The sequence below is a fragment of the Furipterus horrens genome, unplaced genomic scaffold, assembly GCF_987537825.1.
Source record: "Furipterus horrens unplaced genomic scaffold, mFurHor1.1.pri manual_scaffold_9, whole genome shotgun sequence".
NCBI classification, from domain to species: Eukaryota; Metazoa; Chordata; class Mammalia; order Chiroptera; family Furipteridae; genus Furipterus; species Furipterus horrens.
The window spans coordinates 98,547,664-98,575,312 of NW_028327179.1; the positions used below are offsets into that span (position 1 = coordinate 98,547,664).

Here is a 27,649-nt window from a genome sequence, read left to right on the forward strand (position 1 = left end):
TAAAATAAAATGAGTTTTAGTGCTTAAGGGAAGGAAAATAGTTCATCAGTTAATTTCTGTTAGCGTTTGTGTGCCATAGAGGTAATGTGACAACAGACAGATCTAACAGGAGACCCAAGTACCGGTCTAGTAATTGACACTAAAAAAGTAAGTGACGTAGGTGAGACATGTGGCACATTTGACTCTCAGAGCTAGGCTAACGTAGTGGCAAAAAAACAGAGGTCGTGGGTTCACATCCAGTCCTGGCTTCGACTTTCAACTCTCTGCAGTATGTGTAGTTATTTTGATTCCTCTGAGCCTCAGTTTCCTTATTTGTAAAATGAAAAGAATAATACACACCTCACAGGATGACCGTGGAAATCACATGGCACATTGCACGCAAGGCACTCAGCAAAGAACACGACACATAGCAAGAGCTCAAGTAGCTGTGGTTCTTGTTATAATTATTATAATTATTTACAACGAGGGAGCTAGATTAGATGGCGCCAAGGTCTTCCCGAGCTCTGAAATCCTACAGTTCTATAAACAGTTTGTTCCCAAATGATGTCAGGTAAGTGAGGTTTCCCTGGATGTACAGTGCGCAAGAAATCAATATGGCCAATTTTCAATTGTGCAGAGGAAGGTAAGCCGAGCAGGGCATGAATTATTCACCACTTTGGTTACACTCAGTATATTTCTAGTTGATCTTGGACTGCATAGAACTTTTAACAAGAATATTTTCTGCCTTTCTCATATGGGGCTTAAGGATTAAAATGAGTGCGGCCTTTCGGTGTCCGCCAAGAGGAAAGAAATGGAATCACGCTGGACGCTGTATGTGTGGTATCTCACCTGATCCCCACTGTTCAGATGCCATCGGCTGGCAGCTGACTGGGCGATATGCGAGTAGAGCCGGCTCCCACAGCTTCGGCCCAGAGAACAGACATGCCTGCAGCCCGGGGCCAGCAGCACTCACCCCCTCACAACGCGCTTCAGAACGGCAGGCAACTCTGACCCGCATGCGCCTTGAAATCCTACAAGTGCAGAAATGGCTCTGGACTGGCTTTCCCACAGATACCTTCATTCTGAAAATGGCCTTACCAAGAAGTGAGGTCTAATTAGAATTCCCGGCACCATGGCTACCGCCCAGCGCTAGAATAGCCTAATTCTCTAAACACCCATTTATAGTTTGAACATGCTTCCCACCTGCCACACCTGTCATCACCGAACGTAAATAGACACCCTTTTTATTCTCTTTTCCCTTTTTTAATGAAGAATGTGTTCAGTGGGACATTTGAATTCCTCCAAAGCCAATGGCATCCCCAAAAGCAGATGGGACAGCAGGACTTAATGCTAGCTAGCAGAAGACACAGGACCTGCAAAGGCAGAGGACCTGCGTGGGCAGGGCCGCTGTTAGAGTTCAGGTGTCCACTTACTCACCAGCTGTGTGACTTCACTCAATGACAGAACCTTTCCGAGCCTCCGTTTCTTCCTTTGTAAACTGGGGACAATGAGAGGGAGTGCACTCTGAAGCTAATAAAGGTGAAGCCTGAAAGCCCCTCACCTGGGTTGGGTACATTGTTCGTATGTTCCCATTAAATGTACAAAGATAAGATATCTTACCCACAACAAGCCGAGACCATCAGCTCTCTTCACCATCACATGTTGGGATGCCCTGGAATAACCTGAGAAATTGTGGTGTCTGGGTGAAGGGAGGTCAAATTGAGGATTCAGAAAATTTGAGTGTAGTGGCTCTGTGTGGTCCGTGATCATTTGCATGTACTGTGAAGCTATCACAGGAATGACTTCCCCCTGCCCATTTTCATGCCAACATTTTCATTTGATAGGCAGAATAATGCATCTGCTGCCTCCCATGATTTAACTATGTCCTAAATCACGGAACCTATGACGGTGTTACCTTATGTGGCAAAAGGACCTTATGATTCAGTTAAGGGCTCCTTAAAATAGAAAGGTCACCGTGAAAGCAGGGCATCAGAGTGACGGAGTGTGAGAAAGACTCCACCAGTCCCCGCCGCCTTTGAAGATAGAGTAATGGGGCCGAGAGCCAAGGAATGCGGGTGCGTTCTGTGAGCTGGAAGAGGCAAAAAATTGGAGTCTGCCCTAGAGGTTTCCGAAGGAGCACAGCCCTGCCTACGGCTTGGATTTAGCCCATGGAAACCCATTTCAAGCTCCTGACCTCCAGAATCGTTAAGACAATGACTGTGTGTTGTTTTAATTCACCAAGTGTTTGCCTATTTATTACATCAGCCGTAGGAAGCTCATACCGCCATCCTTTGTCATTTTCCATTTCCCCTGCCATAACGTTACACAGACGGCATTCATTGTTTAAAGATATTGAGGATCTGTTACTTCCTGGATTTTTACATGCTCTGTAATACTTCCGAATATATGAGATCTGCTTCAGCATATGAGACCTTTTATTTGGGACTGGGAGCTAGAACAGAGAAAAATTACTTTTTCAGTACGGGGTTCCCTCACTCTCTGAACGTGGACCGTTCCCGTGAAGCCTTTGTGAGCCAACATGGCGTAAGGCCCCGAAGCCGTTATCTGAGGATACACCTTGCTAAGGACGCACAGCGTGAATGGAGGTAAAGGACAGGTGCTCACAGATGCAGTTCAGAGCTCAGAGGCTTGATGCTGAGATGCGGAGCGTAGTTCCCAGGGAAGAAGCCTGGGGGGGCCGCTCTCGCTGCTCGGGGTGCAGGCCGCCTCTGCAGGCTCACTGCAAAGCAGACACCGAATGCTGTTCCCCCTTTTGGCCTTTTCTCGGACACCCTGCAGTTAGCAAAAACCGGGACTAAGGTAGGGGCAGAAGCAGAGTCGTGTAAAGCAAACTTCGGAAAAGCAGGCGACCCCCGTAAACCAGCGGGCTTCCTGAATCTATTTATTTTGCCATCAGCCCAGTTTCCCTTCTGGTCTTCAGCAGTCGCTCCCTCTGGGGCTCTGTCACCTCCTCCGTCTTGATGTGCACAATTCTGCAACCCAGACAGGACTCTGCCAAGTCCCCAGGCCGAGGCACGCAGGTGAAGGCTGGGTCAGCTCATCCTCTGCACTGACATTTCAGTATGCTCCGTGCTTTTTAGTTACAGTGTGTGACTTCATTTAATCTTTATAATAACTTGGTGACTCAATTTGCAGTTGAGAAAAACCAAGTGAAGGGAGGTTTCCAAGTAGTAAGTGGCAGAAAAAAACATCTGAAAGGAAATTAATTAATTCCTTATTCATTTATAAAACTAATGCGAAGTTACTGTACTTCAGCTGCCCCCACCAGCTTACCTCGGTGCCATTTTCCAAATACGCATTTTGAAAGAGTATTTTTAATGATAATGTGACTTGTGCACATTATAAACCCATGTGGAAAATACAGAAATGAGTGAACAGTTTTAAAGCGTACATAATCTTACTCCTCAAAGATAACCACTGTTACAGTTCTGGGCTATTTCTTTGTAAATATTTTTCTGTGAGTTCCTCTGCACATATTTCTTTTGACATTGTATTTTTATTCAGCGTTTTGTGTCACATGCCATTTTTATTATGTCGAGTGAAGTGAGTTGGCATTCCAGCCTTATTTTATTTAAAATTTTACTGCACCGCCTTTTGGGGACTTATTTTTTCTATCTGTCTTTACAGTAGTCCCTCGCTATATCACAGTTCACTTATCACGGCCTCACTGTTTGTGGGATTTTTTTAATATTATAATTATTTATAGCGGATTCTTCGCTGTATCGCGGGATTTTGCAGTACTGAACAGTAAATACTAAAATAAATGTAAGGTTCCTACTTTGCGGATTTTCACCTGTCCTGGGGGGTCTAGAACGTAACACCCGCGATAAGTGAGGGAGGGATCGCTGTAGCTCTGTGTGGAGCCAGAATTTCAGCCCCAGCCTGTTCGAATGCAGAGCCCTGTCTCTCCCCACTTCTGCCTCAGCAGTTGGCTCTGACTTCGGAGGTTGCTCAACAGAGAAGGAGGCTGGTAGCATATTGCAGAGGAAGGAGACCCCAGGAGGCATGAGCAATCGCCTGCATCCGATTCGCCTGAGCAATGCGCGGTTGGCATTGGCAACTTGCTAAAACCAAGAAAGATCGATTGAAGAACGGAAAGCCCTGCATGCTGAGAGGGTGATCTGGGATATAGCATCACAGACACCGAAGAACCGTTACCCATTCTCTGAACGTTACGGAAGTCATGTTTTAAGGCTAGAATAACATCGGAGAGAAAAGCATCATTTGGTGGGAATTCTGGGTAGGACCATGGATCAATAGGGTGATTGTTGTAAACCAGGAACCAGATGATAAGGAAAATGACGGGGGTGTCGGCAGGGGGTAAAAGAGAACGATTAATTATTAAATATTAGAGAAGAAAGGCAAAAGGTTTAATGGCAGTTTAGCCAAAGAGACTTTAGAATTTGAACCCGACAGTGGGGATGATTTTGAACTTTACAGAGATCTGGAGAGAGAGAGTCAAGGATGAGTAATTGATTTGTTGATTTTAAGAAACTGTGGGTGTAGGGCATTCCGAGCTCCCTTCCTTCCTGTCCGCACTCACTGGTCTCGTGGGTGCTCTTAGAGACACAGGAAACAGGTGCATCTACTTCATGCTTCTCATTTTCTCATAGAGCCGGTCATTGTCCAGCGTGCGTATGGCGGTAACAGCTTCAACGCTCACGTCGCCTTCTTTCTTTCTTTATTTTTTACTTTATTTTTTATTATTGTTTTCTTACCGTTGTCCCAGTTTTCCCCCCATTGCTCTCCAATGTCCCATCCCCCACTCCCACAGTAATCCCCACCCTGTTGTCTACGTCCACGGGTCATTAATACATGTTCCCTGGGGAAGGGTCTCATCGCCTTCAGAATCAATTCCCTGGAATCTGTTGTTTTGCTACAAGGAGTTTTCTCTCTAAAACCTACATCTGATTGTGCCTCTTTCTGCTTCAAGTTTTAAAATACTTCCTCACTGCCTTTCACTTGGTATGCTGTTCAAAATCAGAGCAACCATAATTTATTATCCAAATAAGACAACTGGGAGATTGAGAGGGGACGTATTAATCGTGACATGCAGCATGTATGGGTTCTGCTTAACTTTCTAACCTCTTCCAATAGCACTTTATGACTGAGAAGCACCCAGAGGATTAGAGAGCAAACCCTACTCCAAAAGCCCCATCTTGGTGGTGTTCACGGCTATATTTGAGGTGCCCGATCCACTGTTCAACACAACCTAGGTACTTGGTAACCATTTGCAGAAGAAGGAAGGGAGGAAGGAAGGATTAAGGGAATCAAAGAATTTCAGAATTGTTTGAGTCTAGTGTGTTGTTGGAATGAACTAGACTTGGAGGTCTAGTATCTTTGCAGAGAGGACTCCGTGGAAAGCTGAAGGGAGGTGCAGGGAACATGATGAAGGAAGCTGGGAAAGGAAGCCCCCAAATTGGATCTCTTACTTCCTAACTGAGCAAATGACAGATGCTAGGGGTACAAATTCAAGTGCATGTTACCAAAACACTCCAGTACTTGCCTTTCAGAGAGAGAGCGTTTTACCGGAATTCTTAGTTTTGTGAAGAGATCTTTCAAATTCCTCATAGGGGTCAAACAGTTTTTCCAATAATATTTTAGGAGTTCTCATGAGAAGGCTGACATGTAGATGTCCATCATATACTTCTGAAAACAGGCGCAGTCTCTGAGAAGGGAAAAGGTGTGGGAACAAGGAGGAAACCAATGAGAAAGAACCTATAATTGCATTGCCTTGATGCCATCTTTCTACACAAACAAGATGATGTAATTAAAGCACCTGTAACAAAGTGCGGCAGGGACATTTCTTTGCTTTTCCTGAAATAAAGGAAGAATAGGAATCCCATGAAATTTATACACCTATGCAGAAAAGTGTGTGCGTGTGTGTGTGTGTGTGATCTCCCAGTTGATAGTCAAGCAAAGCAGACAACACTTTTCTTGCAAAATAACATCCCTCACAGTAAGAAGATGATATCTAAAAATAACTATAGCTTAAATATTTTTTCAACGATCCTGAGCCCCAATACAATAAATATTACATTGATTTAACAACTTCTTTATTCTTTTAAGACATTTCCCCAACTATAAAGCCATAGCGGGATCTTATTATCTTCGTTAGGTCAGAAATGCTTATGGAATGAAAACCAAATCATGCATTTAAACGCAGAGAAGAAGAATGCTCGTCCTAGCGACAGGACACGGTCCTCGGCGGCGGTTTCCAATGCTCGCTGTGTTCCTGGGGCATTTGTCTGGGGGATCCTCTTGTTCTGTGCGATGCTCATGTCCGGCATTTCCTTCCAGCCATCTATGAGCCGTCCTGTGAGGCGTACAAACACCTGGGCCAGACGTCGAATTACTACTGGATAGACCCCGATGGCAGCGGACCGCTGGGGCCCCTGAAGGTGTACTGCAACATGACAGGTAACTAACGGGGCCGCCGGTACCTCTCGTGGACGTTGCTTTTCCGTGCGCTGAAAATCAGTGCTACCACTGAAGTTTGCTTTTTTTCTGTGCTGTATTTTTATTACAACGCACGATACGGTAAACATTGCTGGCTTTGTTAGGTAAAGGGTGACGTGTATTTCTAAAGCAATTATACCTTCAAACACCATATTTTTTTTTAAATTCTGCCTTCTGACTACAGCAATAAAAAAATTAGCTCTCTAATAAAAGAGGGAGTGGGAAGAAACCCCTGGAGGTGAGAGAGCAAGGGGGGACTGCCCATGAAGCAGCATGTGCAGGTGCCCAGACTGCGGAAACTCAGCATCGATGCTCAGCTCCCCACACGGCCCGTGTTAGAGGAAGCACCCGGAGCACTCCAGACCTCCCAGTGTTTCCCACGGTTATAGAAGGAACCCTTCAGGGTGCCGAACCCCCATTCTGGCAAAGGCACGGCTTACCTGTAGCTTTCATGAAACTTACCTGGAGTTTTCTGCTCAGGAAGAGAACCTGGTTTTTCTCCTGCTCCGTGTTGCCTTTCAGGGCCACGGAATGAGAGTGTGGGTTCTTGCACACGCCCAGGGCAGCGTTGGAGAGGTATGGCTCCCGAAGGGCGTGTTTCTGTCAGACCCCAGGTAGTCACATCGTGCCCTCCGAAAGCCCAGAGGAGAGGGTGAGGCATGCATGGCTCACTGGCTGCAGGACAGGGTCAGCACTTGATGTGAGCGCCTGGGGAAGGTGATGATGAGGATAATGATTACATGACGCTACTGACAATGACTGCTACACGGACCCTTTGCTGTGTGCCAGGTGTCCTGACAGGCTCTTTACTCAGACTGCCTGTCTTTGTATCCTGGCTCTGTTAGTCACCAGATATATCATCTTGGCCACGTTCTTAGCTTTATTAAACTCAGTGTGCCTCAGTATGTTCACCTGTAATACAGATTAATACTAATCTCTATCTCTAGCATCATTACATGAATGAAATAAGACATCTACATAGGGTTCTTAGCATGTTATCTAACACACAGTCAACTTTCAGTAAAGGTTACCATCAGTGAGGTATTATTATTTTTGGAGGATTAGTGGGTTAAATAACTTTCTCATGTCATTCAGGCAAGATTCAAATTCAAATATGTTTGGGGCCAGTGGCTCTGACACCTGCCTGTGCTTCAGAATCGTGTAAGGAGCCTTTTTCCTTTCTCTTTTCCATACAATCTTATTGGCTCCATCCACTCGGAGACTCTGACTCGGCAGGTGTGCAGTGGACGTGGGGTCATGCAGCTAGAACCGAGAGCCCTAAACAGGCAAGCAGGCCCCGGTGGAGAACTCCCTGCAATGCCAGGCAGCCGGCTCCCTCTGGCCCAGGACAGGGGGACGACAATGAGGACATGGGTGTGGGGCAGGAGGTGTGTGGAGGACACGGTAGGGTGACAGCTGTCATCCCCAGTTCCCTCCCATGCCAAGAACCCAGGCGGGCCCCAGAGGAGGGACCCACGGACCAGAAAGCTCGCTCTAAGAGCTGTTCATTGGGCTTTGTCAGCGGACTCAGGACTTGCTTGTTCTACTTCATTTTAATCTTCTTGAATTAAAGTATCATCTATGAGAACTTGATGCAGTCTATAAGAGGCTTGATTTGGTCTCTTTCTCTCCATATACATGTAATTGGTGTGTGTGTGTTTATGTGTATATACACACACACACATATATGCACATACACACACATATACACACACATACACACACATATATATTAAAGTCAACTATTAACCTCAGAAGAAATCAAGCATCCCGATTGTGCTTGGACGGTTATGAATTTAGTTCAGTTGTTTGCCTATATGCGTTTCCAAAAAGAATCGGAAAACCGAGCCAAACCATAATGAAAACATTCTTTATGTGGAGAACACACGGAATGAAGAAGGGCTGCTTACTTTCTGGAGAGACCCGCTTTCTGTAGATTGAAGCCGTCACTCAGAAGCACAGGTCTCCTCGTCCCCAGTGCCTCCATGAGGAGTGTGGCCACAGTTTAGTCCGGTGCTCTGGACATGGTCTGAGCCGTGAAGGAAACAGCACACCCTTCCATAGTGGGAAGATTTGTCTTCTGCCCCTCAAGATGGTATGGACATCAGTGTGCTGGGGTCCATTACAGGCCAGCAGGCACACTGTGGCCTGCTGCCATCTGTCAACCCTTCCTTCTTCTGGAAAGAACATGAACTTGACACCCTTAGGAGAGCATGGTGCCCCAGCGCTTGGCACGGGCTGTTCCATTTCCAAGAGAGACACGTTGGAGGGAGCAGGGACGACAGCATGGGGTGGCCTGTGAAGACTCAATGTCACGAGAAGTCATGCATGCGTCTTACTTTACAGCATCTCTGTTAAAGAAGAGAGCTGCCCTGTTCCTCAGGGACCCAAATGCAGTCGGTGTGTATCACTGTTGACTACACCACGTATGTCCATCCTCTCTGGGGAAGAAGCTGTGTCTTGGCAGGAGCCAGTCTCTTTTTTCTTCTTACGAGGCTGGTGTGGCAAGTCTGTCACCTGTGCGGACAGACATAGTGAACAATGTAAGGAGAGAGACCTCACTGGCAGCCAGTATCGGATGTAAACTTGGGTAGCAACTGAAAAGAAGAAACTAAACATACCTCCAGGCTCCTTTCTCTGGGTATTGTTCATTTATGCACTCGCTGGGTACCAGGCACTGTGCTGTGTGAGAAAAATGGGTGTGGGAAGTGCCTTCAAGGTGCTCGTGACTATTAATGCACACGGCATTAAAAAGTGAACAAATAAGGACCTTTTTTAGAAAGAAAAATAATGGAACTGTGAGGAGTGATTTGTTTTGGATAGAGCATTTTAAGAAAGACCTCTCTAAGGCAGCCACCATTTAGCCGAAATATAAGCTCTAAAAAGACACAAGAGCCCTAAAAAGAAGAAGAAAAGCAATGAGCCCCAAGGCATCAAAGAGATTGTGTCTGTACAAGGAAATGAACACCAAGTGACTGAAAATGAAGTGGGGAGGTGGGCAGGGGCCAGAGCAGCCCAGGCAGTGAGGACGGTAGTGCAGAAAAGAAGTTTGAGGTTTTCAGTTATTTTTTCAGTGTGGTAGGTGCGAGTCTCTGGAGAGGCTTCAAGCAAGAGGGAAAGGATCTTGATTAGAACCCCCACCTCGGGTGCCAGGCGTGCCTGAGGGACAGCACTGGGACCCGTTGGGAAGTTACCGTCACAGTCCAGGGAAGAGATGTGCTGCCCTGGGCCGGGATGGTGGCAGTTTAAATGACGAGAAAGAGACGGATTTTAGATCCAGTCCGAAGGCAGCATCGTCAGCGTTGGTGCCGGTCTCAGTAAGCGTGGTTAACGACAGTCACCAGGAATCGCTCCTGAATATGTGGATCAAATGACTGGACGAATTACGGCGCCATTTGGGAGACGTGGAAAATGAAGGGGAGAACAGATTTAGAGGAATTTCCAGAATCCGATTTTGACCTAGTTAATGATGAGATGCCATATGCCATCCAAATTGAGATGCAAATTTTGCAGTTGGATCAGCCCCCAGAAGGATGTCTGGATTAGAGATATAAACGTGCTGATGGTTCGCATATAAATCTATGAGGCTGATAACGTCACTTAGGGGGTGATATAAACAAGGGAAAGGCGTCTCGGGGACCAGCCCGCAGGAACCGCGTAGAGCACAGGTCTCCGGTGATGGAAGAGTCCGTGGGTGTGCGGGGGAGTGTCACGGAGAGCGAGCGGAAGAAAGGCACCTCAGGTCATTCTGGGGGAGAACGGGTCATCCGTGTGCATGGTGACGTGGCCGCTTCGGTCCTGGAGAATGGAGAAGAGACGCGCAGGAGGGCACTGACGGAATCCGTGCAAGCGCGCCTAGTGGGAGGCCGCGTGCCTAGTGGGAGCATGGCCGGTCACGGCGGGCAGGACACAGGGCAGGGGCACGGCCGGAGGTGATGAGCCTCCCAAGCACCTGCACAGGCAACGTCGGGGACACGGAGTGGGCGCTTAGCCTGAGCTCGGGGACGCGCAAAAGCTGCCCCAAACCAGCTGACCCGTGAGTGAGTCTTGAAGAGCAAGCGGTTGTTATGGGCCCAGAAATGGGGAGATGGGAACTTATAAAACGCGCTGAGTGGGATGCAAAGCAGCTGAGACCTGACCCCGAGGGGAAGGCAGACGATGGATGGTACGGTGCAAAATGCAGAGCGGCAGCTGCGAACACGAGCCTCCGAAGAAGACACAGACCTAAAGCCGGGAGGCGAGGAGGAAGCCTCCGTTGTAATCCAGAGGCTGAAACTGAGCTTGGAGGCGGGGCCATCCGGCGAGGAGAGGATTGACTTGGTGGATCTTCAGGAAGCTGAGTGGGCCAGACTGTTCCTGGGGCATTAGGAGCGGAGATGGTTGCGGGTTCCCGCCATGGATCACCCCCTCCTGTGGATCACCCCCTGCCGAGGATCACCCCCTGCAGGGGATCATGCCCTGGCGTGGATCACCCCCTGCCATGGATCACCCTCTGCTGTGGATCATCCTCTGCCGTGAATCATCCCCTACCATGGAGCAGCCCCTGCAGTGGATCACCCCCTGCCATGGATCACCCCCTGCCGAGGATCACCTCCTGCCAAGGATCACCCCATGCAGGGGATCACCCCCTGCCGAGGATCACCCCCTGCTGAGGATCACCTCATGCAGGGGATCACCCCCTGCTGTGGATCACCCCCTGCCGAGGATCATCCCATGAAGGGGATCACCCCCTGCTGTGGATCACCCCGTGCCGAGGATCACCACCTGCCGTGGATCACCCCCTGCCGTGGAGCAGCCTAGCAGGGGCGCGTTAGGAATGGCAGCCTCTCTGGTGCCTTCAGTGGCTGGAATTGTGCCATGAGAGCTGGGCTGTGGGGAGATTCTGTACAGCTGCCCTGTAGGATTTGGGGCGCATTGATTAACCTCTCTTCCTTTGTCTCTTCGTAAGTAAAATGTAGGAATTGGAACGAGTTGGTCTTTACACTGCCTTTCTTTAAAAAAAGAAAAGAGAGAAAAATCTGTTTTTACCACGGAACACGAAAGACAAATATCACTACTCACACTCAAATGACTTAGAGATGGCATCCTCTGGCACCAGAGAAGTTTGAATTTACTCATTTCTTGACCAAGTTTGACAGAAACTTGGCAGTCTTTATTTTTTTTCATAAGGCAGTTTCTCTGCTAGGCCATTCTTCTTCCAGCGCTCTGCAGTTCGGAGCTCCAGCGAGCGCTCTGAATTCCGGGGGTGCTGTGGGTGACAGAGCCCTTCCAGGGCAGCAGAGCTGACGCTGGGGACACGGCACAGCCAGGACGCGTCCTCCTGAGCCGGCCAGGCCCGGCTTCCTCTGTCCATCTCAGGGGCGGGGTCGGACACGCGGCCCCCGCTACTCTCCCCGTCCTTCCCCATTTGTATCCTCTCCCTGAAAATTCAGCATTACCCGTATAATTTTTAATGAATGTCTACTAAGATATGTTTCTAATATTTGCCTCTTTCCCTTGTATGTTTTGCTAACATTACAGCCTTTTACTTCCGTTTCCTTAAGATGTTTCCCAGCATCTTCTCCTAGAAACCTTGAGTTTTTATATTTAAAGCTTCTGCCCAATGATTAATAACCATAGTAAAGAAAGCTAGATCCAGCCATTATCCTTTGACACTAAAGGCTCATCCCTAAGTCAAAAGCAATGTTTTTCTGAACATTCTGTCCTCCAATTCATGTTCCTTGTGACTCTGTGTGTTCGTATTGAACTGTTTAAAATGGAAGTGAGCATTGGGGCTGTTGCATGTGCCGTTTAAGGTCCAGGTAAGAAGCAGCCCCTGCACTCTCTCTGCTCGCTAACGCCAGTTTTGTAGATTTAGCCAAATGCCGTTAAGATGTTTACCTAATTTGTGCCGCATAAAGCCCTGGGATTTAGCTGATCAGGTTGGGCTCTCCTCTACAATGGTAAAAGCGGTTCACGCCTTTTTAATCTAACATTTATAGAGAGTGTGTTACTCAGGTTTCTCTGCACTTGAACTCGGTAATATCATTTCGTTTATTCCCGTGCTTTTTGACAGTTTCAGCAGCGCAGGGCAGGTAGGCAAAGGGGTCCCCGGGGTGGTAGCCTTGGGTTCTAGCAGAGAGAGAGTATCATGGATCTAGCTGCCCCACTCCGACTGCCATTACCCCATTAACCCAACGCCCAGCAAAACGCAGCAGTTCCTTCCCATCCTATCCATTTTCTTAGCCGCTTAAAGTAACACCAATGTATTGCTCATGGGCCCATGGGTCAGGCGTCCCAAGTTAGCTGCTTGACTGCTTAGGGTCTCCCAGGCTGCAGGGAAGGGGTCAGCAGGGCTGTGATGCATCAGACTCTTGGGATCATCCTCCAGGGTCATTCGGGTTGTGACAGAATCTAGCTCCTTGTGGTTTTAAGACTGCAGACTCCACTTTCTTGCTGGCTGTTAGCTGTGGGTTGCTCCCAGTCCCGAGAGGCCACTCCCAGATCCCAGCCGTGAGTTCCTCTCACACGGGGCAGGAAGAGGACCCCTGTTACCTCTAGACTCTCCTTTAAGGGCTCACCTGATCAGGTCACACCCAACCAAGATAATCACCTGTTTGACTAACTTAAATCAACTGACTGGGGACCTGACTTACATCCGCATATTCCAAAATCTCTTCACCTTTGCCATGTAGAGTAACCTCATCACAGGAGTGACAGCCCGCCCACATTTAGGGATGGGGGCCAGGAGTGTGCCCCGGGCGGCAGGCACCTAGGGGCCATCTTTCTGTTCTGCCACTGCACCTGCCTGTGCGCCTCTGTAAAATGGCCATTATTCCACCCACGCTTATTCCTACCTGTTCAGTGACACCGCCACCTGCAGTTTGTAAATGGTTAAGCTTATTGTTGCTTGTCTTATAATTTTTAAAATATTGTTTAATTTAGGAACTTTTAACACTGCAGGTAGACAAAACTAAAGATCACCTACAAGCGGAAGTAAGAATTACTTATTAGGAAAAGTGTGATAAAGATCTTATATTTTATACTTGTATAAACATGGCTGTGTCTATTATTGAGGGCAAACTAAATGCTAGGCACTGTCCTAAGGAGATTACACACATAAACTCATCTGGTGATTCACGGTAACACCAGAAAGAAGGTACTATTGCTCTTATTTCCTGGGTTTTTGTTAGTTTTTGGATGAGGAAACCAAGCTCAGAGAAATTAAGTCCTAGTTCACACAACTAGTAAGTTATGGCAGTTCACTTCTTAGACAGGCTTCATAGTTGCTGTGTGTGTACATGTATGTCCGTGCATGCATGTATGTGCATAAGTGTGTGCATGGCCATGTGTACATACAAACAGTACCTGTCGCTTTAAGTCCTGTAGTATGACTTGTAATATGATTTCTAAAGTGAGCATCTCTTATTCACATCTTCTCATTATCATCATCAAAACTTACTGGCCCAGCTCAAATTTATCATCAGTGATTTGGATGGCATTTTTTTCTATAAACTATTTACTTGTTAATTATCCAACTAATGCCTTGGGGTTTTTAATCAGAAAATACATTTTAATTGAAATCCTTATGTAAACCATTAGGCAATTATTATTAATTTTAGCTCTTAATTGAACTACAAGTGTTTTCTCTAATATAATTTTCTGAGAGCTTTATAGGATAACTTGTACATGTCCTGTGGGCCTGGGTTAATCATCCCTCAGGGTTTGCACCCAACTTTCAGGATAATCTAAAATTTAACCCCAATATCTAGTTACTTCTCAAATGTAAAATCTTTTCTTTTTTAATTTTGTATTTATTGATTTTAAAGAGTGAGAGGGGGAGGGAGAGAGAGAAAGAAACATCAGTTTGTTGTTCTGCTTATGCATCCATCGGTTGATTCTTGTATTCGCCCTCACTGGGGATCGAACCTGCAACCTTGGTGCATCAGGAGGACACGCCAACCTACTGAGCTGCCTGGCCAGGGCTCCAATATAAAATCTTATACTGAATCTGACAAAATTTGTTTTGAGAAGACAACATGATGGAAGGGAATCGTATTGGGTATCCTCTGTAATATTTGATGAGATTATTCAAAAAGGCCCCCTTCTTCCCCATTTTGAAAGGAAACTCACTAGAAGTGAGGACTCACAGCTCTCCTGCTCCTTGTCGGTGTTATTAGCATTCAAGGTCGGGCATGACTACACTTCTAACCCCGTCCTGTTCCTCTGTGGCACCGACTGTTTCTCTGATGTGTTCATGGCCTGTAGGTTCTGCCTCCAAACACTGGCTTTCTTTCTCCACTTGTTCTCTGTGCTGGTTTTTACTTATTTTTTCATCAAAGGCATTCTCTCTCCTTGTTCTGTCTGCTGCCCTGGCTTCGCCTCCTCTGCCGCTCACCTGCTGGTAGGACACCTCTGCCGAAGGTCTTTCAGCCTCCCCTCCTCTTTGCTGACATCTCAAAAGCTTCCCTGCCCTCCGCCTGGGTCAGACCTCAGCCACTCCCGCCTCCGGGCTCGTCGATTCCAGCTGCTCAGCATCGCCACCCGTCTGTGAATCCAGTTCTGCTCCAACAGCTTCCGCGGGAAATCTAGGCGCCAGCTCACTGACCAAACACAGCCTGGAAAGGGCTCTTCTTAGAAACTGACGTCCCACTCACCCCTGTCCCGTCTGGACTCACCCACGGGCGCCACAGACGCGTCCCCCCGCCAGGCTGTCTTCTAAATCTCACTGCATGTCCGTCATGGCCACAGGCTCCTGTCTCAGGATTCTCAAGTGGCCTTCGACCTTTAAATCAAGAAAAGGAGGCGGAGCCCTGGCCAGTGTGGGTCAGTTGCTTTGAGTGTCGTCTCATGGACTGAAAGGTTGTGGGTTCGATCCCCGGTCAGGGCACATACCTGGGTTGCGCTTTCCATCCCCAGCAGAGTGCGAGAGCGAGGCCACTGACCAATGTTTCTATCTCACGTTGATGTTTTTCTCTCTCTCTCTCCCTCTTCCTCTCGCTCTGAAAAACAATGAAAAAAAAAAAAATGTCCTCAGGTGACAATCTAAAAAAAAGAAAGAAAAGAAAAGGAGAAGGAACTGGGAGAGGTTGGGTGAGGCTGACGCTGTGGGACAAGGACGCCTGGGAAACGGGGGCAGCAGCTGAGATCTGACAGGCCCCTCCCTCCGCATCACCCGGGGAGCCTCCGGAATGCTACCCCTCCCGCAAAAGCACCCACCTTCCAATACTTGCACTCTTGTGTGCTTTAAAGCATGAACTCATACGTGATCTCCCGTGTGTCTCCGCACGGTTTCCTCTGACGCTTGGGGTCTGGACCGTTCTGTCAGGAGGAAGAGAAGACATCTTGGAAAATCCAGTTGAGGTCAGCCCTTTGCTTTGAGATCGAAACCAGGATGCTCAGGAATACTGTCACACTTACCCACCAGGAATTGTCTTCTGGCAGAACGTAAAGCCAGCACGCCTGTGTGTCTGTCCCTCCGCACCGGCCGTGGTTCGGTTTTGTGGGCCACCTTTCATTCCTCCCGAGGAAGCCAACCTCTGTGTCGCAAGGCCCCTGGCCGTTTGTTGGGAGAATCTCACCTAGCAACTAATCTCCTATTTTACCTTGTGACTTGGTCTCATCGATGCAGCCAGGAAAGTTTAATAATAAACTGCACCAATTTCACATGCTGCCTAAACTGGCAAGTGTGGGAGTCATATTTCCTGAGACTGACCTTAACGAGAAGCCCCAAAGCTGCTCAGTGCCCTGCGGAAATGACTGCCATGTGACAGCGTGTGTCTCACTTCCAAAGAGTGACAAATAACTTGTGAATAAGAAATACCTGTGGATGAAGTTGTCCCAAGTCTCTCTTTGCCTTTATGTGCAGAGAACTTTATTAGGGCTGACCTCCCTTCACATAATTACTCATCTTCTATCCTGTTTTTCCCTATATTTTTGAGCCAAAAAAATCAGCCTTAAAAAGTGAGACTAGCCAAGGACTTCTCATATCATCATCATTGTCATCATCACATTATCATTACTAATATTATTCTTTTTTGATTTTGTATATATAACTATTTATTTTGTTGTTGTCAGAACCCTAATATTTTTCCTCAAGTTCGCCCTCCACTGGCCAAAAAGAATTCAGGGGTTTGCAGTGTAGAGAGATCCCAAACTAGTTTAATACTGAACTGGCCATACGGAGGCAGGGAGCTTATGCTCTCAAACCCCTGTGCATGACAGATTCTATGGGGCAAAATCACAAGACACTGCAGGTTAGGAGTTCAGGGTCACACTGGGAGCTGACTGGTCAGAGGTGAGGTCGGCGTAATAAATCATTATCTCAGGTTTTGGTTAACTCGGCCCTTGGGTGTGAACTATCAAATACACGTGCAATTACATCAAACTGTCCTGGTGGATGTTTCTTGGAAGTAAATCACAGACCACAAAACATGTGGAGTAACTACCCCGGTTGCCTAACAAGTATTTGCAAAGGTAACTCGGTCATCAAGGGAAGTGGATAAAAGTGGGACTCGTCTGCCGAAGACGGTTACTTTAACACCGCTAGTACGTCCGTTAACTGTTGCGAAGCCCAACCACGAACTACACCCCAGTGGTAGTTATCGTCAGTGATGTTCTGGGTTACGATCGTACTCCCGAATGGCTCGTGGTGGTTATTAACTGAACCCCAGGCCGGCCTGGACAACGGTTTCCTTTACGTTCTGTTCTGCCCCCTTCCTCCTCCTCATGTCCTCATGGGCACAGCCTTCCCGCAATGTTCCCCCTTCGATAGGAGGAGGAGATCATGTATGTCGAACACACCAATCCAGTAGGTTACCTCTCCCCGTGGTATTTTCATTTCACAAAGAATAACAAGAGGATTCAAACTGGGAAGGAGGTATTTGCAACCACGGCACTTTCAGACACTCTCTCCATCCATAGCACAGCTCTGCCTCTGTGTGCAAAAATTAAGAGCCCTTGTGATTCTCAAAGGCTCCCCCAGGCAGAGTTTTGCTTGTTTATCTGAGACCTGGACGGCACCATTTCTGTTAGCTAACTACTCTGTCTTCCTTTTGCATCAGCATCTACTTTATAGAAGTCTTCTTCCTTCTCCCTGACTATCCCATTCCATATTACAAAGGCTAGAGGAAGATGAGGTCAGGGGGGGAAATATTGAATTAACTGTGCCATAGAATATTCCTGGAAAGAGAATTATGTTACACTATATTCCCATCACCCCTACTCTCCTCAATTCTGTCTTCCCTTTGAAAGATCTCGATTCTATTTATTACAAGGTTCACATTCCCCATATATAGTACTTGCTTTTAATAGCTTGCAATCATAATCTCCATCCCTATTTGATAGTAAAATACTTTTGACTTCCATATAACATCTGAATATTTCGTCCATTGTGGCAACTCATCGTGAGGGTCTGTGTATAGTTTGGGGTCGGGGAGAACCCAGGTTAACAATCTGAGGGTCTGCGTATAGTTTGGGGTCGGAGAGAACCCAGGTTAACAATCTGAGGGTCTGCGTATAGTTTGGGGTCGGAGAGAACCCAGGTTAACAATCTGAGGGTCTGCGTATAGTTTGGGGTCGGAGAGAACCCAGGTTAACAATCTGAGGGTCTGCGTATAGTTTGGGGTCGGGGAGAACCCAGGTTAACAATCTGAGGGTCTGCGTATAGTTTGGGGTCGGAGAGAACCCAGGTTAACAATCTGAGGGTCTGCGTATAGTTTGGGGTCGGGGAGAACCCAGGTTAACAATCTGAGGGTCTGCGTATAGTTTGGGGTCGGGGAGAACCCAGGTTAACAATCTGAGGGTCTGCGTATAGTTTGGGGTCGGAGAGAACCCAGGTTAACAATCTGAGGGTCTGCGTATAGTTTGGGGTAGGTTATAACTGCGCTTGCCCAGTGCTGCTGTGGGTGCTGTGGATTTCTGTTATCACGCTGCTTATCTGTGTGATGCAGTTTCGCTTGTCAGTCATTAGTCCTGTTTAGATATTCTTGGTTAGCAGTGGACAGTAAGAGGGACTAGTGTTGGCTACTTAAAGAAGGAGACCAGGAAGAAGTTGGATTTGGACAGATTTATTGTTAAAACCAGCGATACTTCCTTGTGCTCATTTCACGCCCTGGGCAAAGCCCTTATGGAAACAATTGGATGGACCTTCACGACCTCACTGAGCCTCTTGACTCTGTCTCAATGTCATTAGAGTGAACTTCTGCTGCTAGTGCCATTCGTCCTTAGCTCTGCAGACATGATCTTCTTCTTCTTGTTTGCTCTGTTGTTAGCAAAATAGAGGGAGGAACTTACAACAGCCCAGAGGCACTCACTGTGTGAAGGCCTCCTTAGTGTTCATACAGCATGACGTTTTAATAGACAGTCTGTGAAAGATGTGCCTATATGATAAAGATCATGCATGAAAATCTCAACTTCTCTTAACAAAATTGCAAAAGAAATCACTCGTTTATCTCACAAAATAAGTATTGTTTTCAACACAAATGTAACTCTTCTACCTTTTGCCTTTGTTGAGCTTGGAAAACTCACAAAGTGACCTTTCAATCAAATTCAAGTCTAGTTTCTTAGTTTCTTGCTGCAGTTATTTAATATTACTGAATATCTTTAATAAATAGGCAGGAAAAAAATTTCTGAAATATTCTTGCAAATCAGTTTCTTTTCCCATAACCTTTCATCCACCCTTGGACTTCCCAGTTACTTTCGCAGGTCCTTCACTAACATGGTCCAAGTCCCTAATTCTGGACATTATCTTTTCCTTTTTTTAATTTGATGAACTCTATGATATGATTAGCGGCCACTTTAATGGTAGAGATGATATAGTGAAGCTCTATGAGATTTTAGACAGTGAGTCCATTTCCCAGTCTTATAAAACATCAACATTTATTATCCTGTTATTGCCTGGATACACTTTTTAGAATTCTAATGTTTACCTATTGGTTCATTTACTCACTTAACTAATATCTTTTGGTGCATATTAGGTTCCAGACACCAGCAAAACAATAGCAAACATATTAGACATAATATCTATTTGTGTGGAGCTTATAGTGTTATAAATATGTATAAAGTTATTTTAAATAATCTAGCATAGTATTATATCAGTGGCCAAGTCATTGTTATAAGAGACATTGAATTAAAAGTTATAAACTTATTAATGTGATATTTATAATAATTTCTGATAGATAAGTTATTTATTACCCATCAGAATCTCCCAAACTTTCATGATTTATATACAATCTTCACAGATTTTGCAAAACCCATAGACCACAGAGTTAATTATTTAATATTTTTCTTTCCATTGACTCATTTTTAATTTTCCTCCAAAGCAACAATATCCATAAATTTTTGTGTTTAATATACTCAATGTTTTTTCCCTAATGTGCTGTTAAAATTATTGTGGACATGCATAACTAACATCATATAATGATATTCCTCAAAGTATCAGTGGGACACACACTGTGGGACATTCTGGCTTAACTAAACCCACGTATCTAATTTAATACTTCATTTTTGTTACTTTTAACTTGCGTGCCCTTAGGCCATGAATTGTAATTAGCACATTCCACACATTTTCAACCTTTATTACTTTATCTGAACTTAAAGAAGGCGTCTGCCTCAAGACTCTATTTTAAAACAGACATTGTAGTTGGGTAGTAAATGATTAACTAGGGTCCTAACCTGTTATTTTGCTAACAAGTGTATGCACGTGAACCCAAGCGCCCTTTACTTACGCACGTCTGACCTTCAGATGGTCTTCTGTCCTCCCGACCGTAACTCTGATTTCATATTTAATGAGCAGTTTCTATGAGCTGCATCTTTGCCCTCAAAGATGACGAGCCATCCTGATACCTTCGAAATGACCCGCCCTCCCAGCCTGCTAGGTTTCCCTGCCCTCCCAGTCTGCTCCTCTGCCTCAGCCTGTAGCAAACTCACAGCCCTGTGGGCAGGTAGTGCCTCTTCTACCTCCACAGAATTGCGACTAAAGAGAATCCGAGTCACCGAGTTACGCCCTGTTTTACAGCTGAGAAAACCGAGGCTTACGTTTGGATAGCCCCAACTGAAATGCTGACATTTATTTAAATTGCGTTTGGCATCGTTATAGCATGACCCCAATAATGATACTTTGAACACTTCATAAAAACACTTTTTATATAACTCCCTCTTTTTCAATCAGCTTACAAAATGATTTTGCTTCTGTTATTTATAGGATTTCTTTACCCAACATCCCAATCATTCATCACCCCCTTTTGAACATATAAACAACAATAAATTGTTACTACTTAGCAAGTGCCTTATGCTTTGCGGGCACCCCGTCACATGAAGTGGGGGGTATTGCTGGTCGGTGACTGGCCTAAATGCAGAAATTAACAGTGGAAACTAGGTTTGTGTGACTTGGGAGGTCACTATCCCTGTCCCTTGATTCTTGATGCCATGCCAAGGTCTAAGTCACTATACAAATGTGTAAGACATGGTCGTATTTTTAATAGGCATCCAGTCTATTTCAAAGACAGAAGTAAAAATAAAATTCACCAGATACAGATATGAATAACTTCTGGCAATTGTCAATATTCAAGCTCCCTGGGTAGGAGAAAAATTTGCGATCGTTGATATACATTCACCACAGGCCGTGGAGGCGATTCCTGCCACAGCACTCCCGGTCACCGTGGGCAGCCGCAGAGCCCGGGAACGTTCCCAGTGTGGCAGCAGGAGCTTGGGGTGTCGTTTGTCCCACTGGAAATAAGACCAGTGTAGAGCCCCTGGGGAACCAAGAGAAAGGCCCACGGAGGCAGATCTGGTAGCTCCGAGTAAGCATGTAGGACTCCCCTGGCAAAAATTCTGGGACGTATTGTCAAGTGAGCACCCCTCTCCCACCTAAAGCTGATGAATCATTGGCTCCGGCCTGACAGTAGCTCAGCTTAGTTATCAGGAGTAGAGCAATGACAGAGACTCGCGGGGCAATACCGTGCTGTAGGTGTCTAGTCGTATATAAAACTTACCCTCGGAGCTCCTTCCGTAGATAGAGATTCCTGATTCGTTACAGAAAATAGAGTAATGAAGCATTGCTCTTTAGACATACCAGTTATGGAATGTGATGCGATAAGGTGCATTTTTTTCTCCGTGATATAAAGGGTGAACTAAGAAATTGTAAGAGGAAAGGAAGACATAACTAATCTTGTGGCTTATGAAGAGCATATTGCAGAAGTTTACTGAAATTCTTTGCTAATAATTGGCGGTGCTGGAAATGAGGTGTGTGGCCGCAACTCTTCATCCAGAGCAGGCTGACGTGGCTCTTGCTGATGGCATGTTCTTACTGCAGGTGACATGGAGAGATGACATTAAGTTGGTTATCGATCATACTGGTTCGATCGAACATGGGTTCACTTTACTAAAATAGAATCCGTCTTTCAACAAATCTCAACCTGACAGAATTTGCCATTTTTGTTCCGTAGAAATTATAAGGGACATTTACTGGTTGGTTGAGGCTCCAATTCCTGGCATTTCAAATCTAACCCATAGTATTGTCTGGAAGTATGGAACTCGATGATTCCTATGGAAATGTTTTTATATGCTAATATGTAGCTATGACACTATAGCTCCTGGAAAAGTACAGAGCGAGCATCACTAATCAGCTAGTCTCTGGAGAGTATCACAACGAATAAATCTTTCTCTCTAGGGACTTAGCAATAAAAAAAGTCTCTGTGGTAGTAATGGTTTATATGCAATAACTAAACAGAAAAGAAAAAATAAGATAGCTTATAATTTTCCTCATTTCTAGCTTTTATTAATAAATTCTTTACATTCATATCCTTTTACAGTATGTGAGTCAATCTGAGTCCACCTGGTTTCATTCTTTCTGAACTAAACCCTGAGCCTACCCTAACTATAGACAAAGCGACTAATACAGAGCTAGACCAGCGACTTTCAACCTTTTCCGTCTCAGGGCACACGTAGACTAATTACTAAAATTCTGCAGCACGCCAAAAAGTATATTTTCTGCCGATCTGACAAAAAAAAAGAAAGTAGGTCTAATTTTGATTCATTCACCCCAGAGGGCTATTGTTGTATTGGCTGTTGACATTATTTGTTCCTGTGACAGACTCGGGGAAGAGGGGTCAGTGCCCCTGACTACATAGTCAGGTGCTGCGTGTTTAAACATTCCCGTGGCGCACCCGTGTGCGGGGCCCCGCGGTTGAAAATCGCCGATCTAGACTTCTCTGTGCAAGACAATTTGCACGTCCATTTAAGTGCTGACTTGACTCTCCATAGCCTACTTAATCACTATTTCTATTTTCTTTTCTCTTTTTTTTAAATTTTAGTACACAGGCAGAAAAATACATTTGTGCGTTCCTGAAAACTCTTAACAGGCAGATGCTCAGGACGCCTAATCAGGCGGTATTCGCTGCATTAGTAACGTATTAGTAACACTGTAACTCCCTGGAGAGCTTCATTGTTGAAGGATAAGAGGCGGTGAAACCCTAGGTGAATGATCCTTAACTAAAACTCAGGAGATCGGTGTATAAAATAAAGAGAGCATTCATGTAACTTATAATGAGAACTAATTATCCAGAAACCCTGGTACTCACAATTCATACTATTACATTCTCTGCCTGTTGGCAGTCCCATATAATTAAATAACTTGGGGGTGCGGGGTCAGCACGAAAGGAATTACATAGATCACATGAACTGATGAGATCAGGCTAAGCCTGTTCATGGCCTGATTTTACTACTTCAGCCTCTTGACTAAACTTTTATCTCCACTGAATAGCTTCTTGAGAATCATCAACTGCTTCTGCAACTCATTTATTTTTCGAAGCTTCCAGGGTTGAGCAAATACCATTCTGGTCATTTCTTTCTTGACCTCTAAATGAAGTCAAACATTAAAGTTCATTCCTTCGGACCTGCAATCACCCCATCTCTTAGGATTGGTTTACATTTTCCACTCTGATTCGGGTGTCAGTTTTAAAGTTCCCCTAATTGAGGAGTGCTATTCCTCACACATTTATTTTGTTAGGGTCCTCTTTGTCGACTCTCTTAAGTACGCACATCATGATCTCCAAGGGCAGACACCCTGGAGGGCAACATTCTGAAATATGAACAGTTACACTTATTGTCAAAGTCGCAGAGACAGCAATGGTTTGTTGATTCTCAGATGCACAGCTTTTGCCCCGTTTTAACTTCTCTGAAATCAGCACGCCTCTCACGTTTGACAGCACTGTCCCGTCTCTGCTGGCTGGGCAGGGACTGTGAAGCCTGCGTGTGTGTGACCGGAGCGTCGACATGTGCAGGTTGGGTCCCAGTGGCTTGGGAGAAAATCCTGGAGATGGTAGAGGAGCCCTTTTTAAGAACGTCTCTGTCACCAATGCTTTTACAGACATGAACGACCCCTCTGTGGGGACATCGGTGATTTCAGTGGCGAGACATTTCAGGGCAGTTGCACCGTGAGTGTGAAGAAATACGCGGGATACCATAAGCAGTTCACCTCACTGTGTTCAAGTGTGCACCGAAGTCATACAATGAAATAAAATTAAAAGAGCTCTTTTAAGATGTTTTATTGTTGCCTTTTTTAATGGTACATGAAATAGTACTGTATCTTATAATCCAAGAGCGTCTAAGTTATGAAATATGATCATGTATCTTTTTAAGCAGTAGTTTGTGTACATATATTGGTTACTTTGGAAACGGCTGTGAGCTAAAGTCAACATCTTTTTAGAGACGGACGAATCTTCATTTATCTACTCCCCTGTGAAGGCAGGTGGTAGAAGAAGGTCATCACTCTTGGTCCAAAAGATGTAGTGGGAAATTTAAGTGATATTTTCACATTCTGTCCGACAGTAAATGAAAAAAGCAAAAGCTTTTTATTCATCGTGTGTGATAAACAGCTGTTTTATTACCATAGAGTCAAACCCACTACATGATTTTATATACTTATAAAAGAACCTAGTAGAGAATGGCCCGTTTTGTGAGTGAGACAGGAGTGAGCACGCCGTGTTTGGGTCTGTGGATGGGCTTTCCTAGAAGAGCCGGCTGGAAGCACCGGGGAGCACCAGGGCCGCTAGCCTCCTGCTCAGCTTTGGCAGGTGCTCCTGGGGAAGAAAAGTCGCACTGAGAGGCTGCAGCGTCGCATCCCAGGGCGCACGGGGCTGCTCTGCACTGGCCTCTATGGGGCACCCCGCAAGACCCCCAAGGCCCAGCGCAGCCCCCAGGCTCACGGGGCAGGGCTGCTCCTCTCAATGGCCTGTGAGTTCTCGGGGAGACTGATTGACTGACTGATGGGGGCGGCCCTCCCGCGAAGCTCAGGGACCCTCTGTGGTACCCCTGGGCCCGCCGGCCCCCAGCCGGCCCTGACTGTCCATGCGGCGTGTGGGGCCTCCACCTGCCCTTCCCTGTGGCAGGGAAGCACTTGCATGAAGCCTCGCTCCTGTGGTGTGATCGAAGGGCACATCCCCAGTGTCACTTCCAAACCAGAAGCGGCCACAATGACAGCCCTGGGTGGATTGGCTTCCCCAATTAAGCATGGGAATTAAACCGTCTCATTTTAAATGTACATCATTATATAGTGAATTATTTTATATGCTTCTCTAATTCTTTAAAGCAACATAGAAAAAAATATTACAATGAATAAGGAACAACAAAACTTTGGTGAGCAATTTTATATATATAGTCAAAAATTCGTAACTATAATTTACATTCTATATAAGTATATAAAAATACAAAGCATCTAATATGTAATATATTACATAATATATACTAAAATATATAAATATACATAACTAAGTATATAAATAATTTTGAATATAATGCATATATAAAATTTTGTATATATAAAAGTGTGCATATATATATAATCACTCACTAATGTTATATATAAATATATAAAAGAAATAATGCATAAAATATAACAATTTTTATATATTGTTGATACAAATATAAAAATCTGGCATAACTGCTAAGTATGGGTAATGAACAGAGATAACTTGAAGTCAAACTATGCAGCTTATAAGCTTCTGCCTTTAATAAGTTTAGGTTTGAGATAATTGACCAGTTTGTTTTCAATTACTGTCTGTGAAGTTCTCTTCCTGTTTTCCTCCTGTAAAGGAATATCTAGGGCGAAGGAAGGAAAAGGGGGAGATGGGGTCAGGCAGAGACCATCACAGAAATACCATCCCAGCACCGCCTGCGCCCCGTGTGGGCACTGGGCTGTGGCCCAGGGGTGCAGACTTCCCTGCACGAGGCCAGCAGTCAGGGCTGAGATCACACGCTGACAGTCATGGTCTGACTCCGGCTGCATCCACGGAGAACGGTCACCTTTTCTCGTTCACACGAAGGCATCATGTGGACAACCATGGCCCAACTGGTAGAAATCCACTCTTCCCACCCGAATAACATAGAGTCTAAAATGACGCACACAGAGTCAAGCTGCTGTGTAAATCATTACCTTTCCTAGGCTCTCTCTTTTAGCATCCAGTGACACTCAGAGCGGAGTCGTTTAATTGGTACCTTTTTGGGTCATTGGAACAGGCATGAAAGGAATGTAAACAGAGGCATCCAGAGGAAAGTAGTGAGAAAAAGAGAAAGAGGCTGAAAGTAGGCTCACCTTCTGCTGGGCACCTGAGATCCTGGACCATGGCCACCTCTCATTAACCACACACTCTCCGTTTGACTTAAAGCATGAAGCGCCAGCACTTGAGAATTGGCACTCTGATGAAAACATTCCTAGAATCTTCTCAATTCGGAAATGACGTAGGGACAAGACTCGTGGCTAAAGCTCATAATACTACAGCTCATAAGACCCTTGTCAAGAGAAGTTTTACACCCAGGCTTCCGCCGGCTTTCGGTCGGCAATCCTCCTCTGTCCAGTTCTCGTGGGCTGCAGAGCACAGGCAATAGATGGAGACAGGAACATTTCAGCTCTGGTTTCTGCTTGGCTGCTTGTGCCTACGTGTTAGCTTATTTTAAAAGGTTCAGCTTCATTTTTTACCTCGGTATAGCTTGGACTCTGTATAACCCTACAGGTTACCCAAACTTGCCTCTAACATAGACTGTGACTGAGGGGCAGACTCAGAGAGTTGGAAGTGTTCCACGGAAGAATCATCCATCTAAGGCTACAGCAAAGATTTATTGATACTTGGCACAATCCTGCCAGTCCATTCTTCACTGCCCACCCCGGTCCCGAAGATAAGACATCCTTTTAAAGACAAAGAAGACTCCTAATGGTATTTCACTTGGAACCTCATGATAGAGAACTCAGTATATTTGGACACCCACTGTAGCATTTGTTTGTAATTATTTTACATTTCTTTTGTGTTTATTTTCCCTTTCATCACAGAATTAGAGGAGAAAATCACATTATGTGAAAATAAAGCTATCGGGAGCGAGAAGTCTTGAAATATATTTCTCTGCTTTCTGAAAAGCTGAGAGACTATGGGCAAATCAATTTGCCTTCCTGGTTCCTGGGCCTCTGTTTTTGCTTGTGTGTGTGTTTGTTTTATAAAATAAGACAATTGAACTAGACCAAAATGATGAGTTACTCAGAGTTATTTCTAAATCAGAACTTGAGACTATTTTATGAACTGTAGCATTCCTTTGTAGACTCAGACTTTCTTTAAAAGAGAAAAAGAAGCAGAAAGAGGGAGGCACTAGGTATGTTTAGAGCCTTAGCCTAAGAAAGCTAATGTCACAGTCCAAAGGAAAGGGGGGATTTTTATAAGGACCCCACTGTATTTACAAAGGACTAGAGCTATATTGCCAGACCCTGGCTTAGGATTTGGGGATCTAAGCACTCAGTGGAGACTTGATATTGTTTCCAAAACATAATTCCAAGTTTCCGGTGGAGACAATCTACTGGCCCCAACTCGGGTCTTGTTTCTCTCCCCAGCACATTCAGCTATAACCAGATCACTGGGGTCATCTCAAACAAACACCTCAAAGATTTGACTATTTCAATGTATAAGAAGCAATATTGCCCTGGGTTTTCATTCTTGGCTACCCAAGAAAATCAACGTGTGACTGACTTTCTTCTCAGCGTGGATACAATGATCAGAACCTCACTCCTCGAATGTGCCATTGTGTCCTCACCTCATAGCACCAGGCTGTGACGGAAGGACAGTTGGAACAGCCTGGGGGCAGCACAGAGACACTCGGAGCCTCTCGGTGACGTGGATGGGAACTCTGGTGTGGCATCGATCATTCAGTTGCTCGTGACAAGTGCCGGCAT

General features: G+C 45.5%; 1 protein-coding gene across 1 annotated transcript in view; it reads left to right on the forward strand.

Annotated features, from left to right (window-relative positions):
• The window catches only part of CNTNAP2 (contactin associated protein 2), a 1,071,500-nt gene that overhangs the window by 502,593 nt on the left and 541,258 nt on the right, over nucleotides 1–27,649 (forward strand). The window contains exon 11 of the mRNA XM_090286919.1: nucleotides 6,301–6,420. Within this exon, the coding sequence (XP_090143045.1) occupies nucleotides 6,301–6,420 (120 nt within the window). The remainder of the gene's footprint in view (nucleotides 1–6,300; nucleotides 6,421–27,649) is intronic.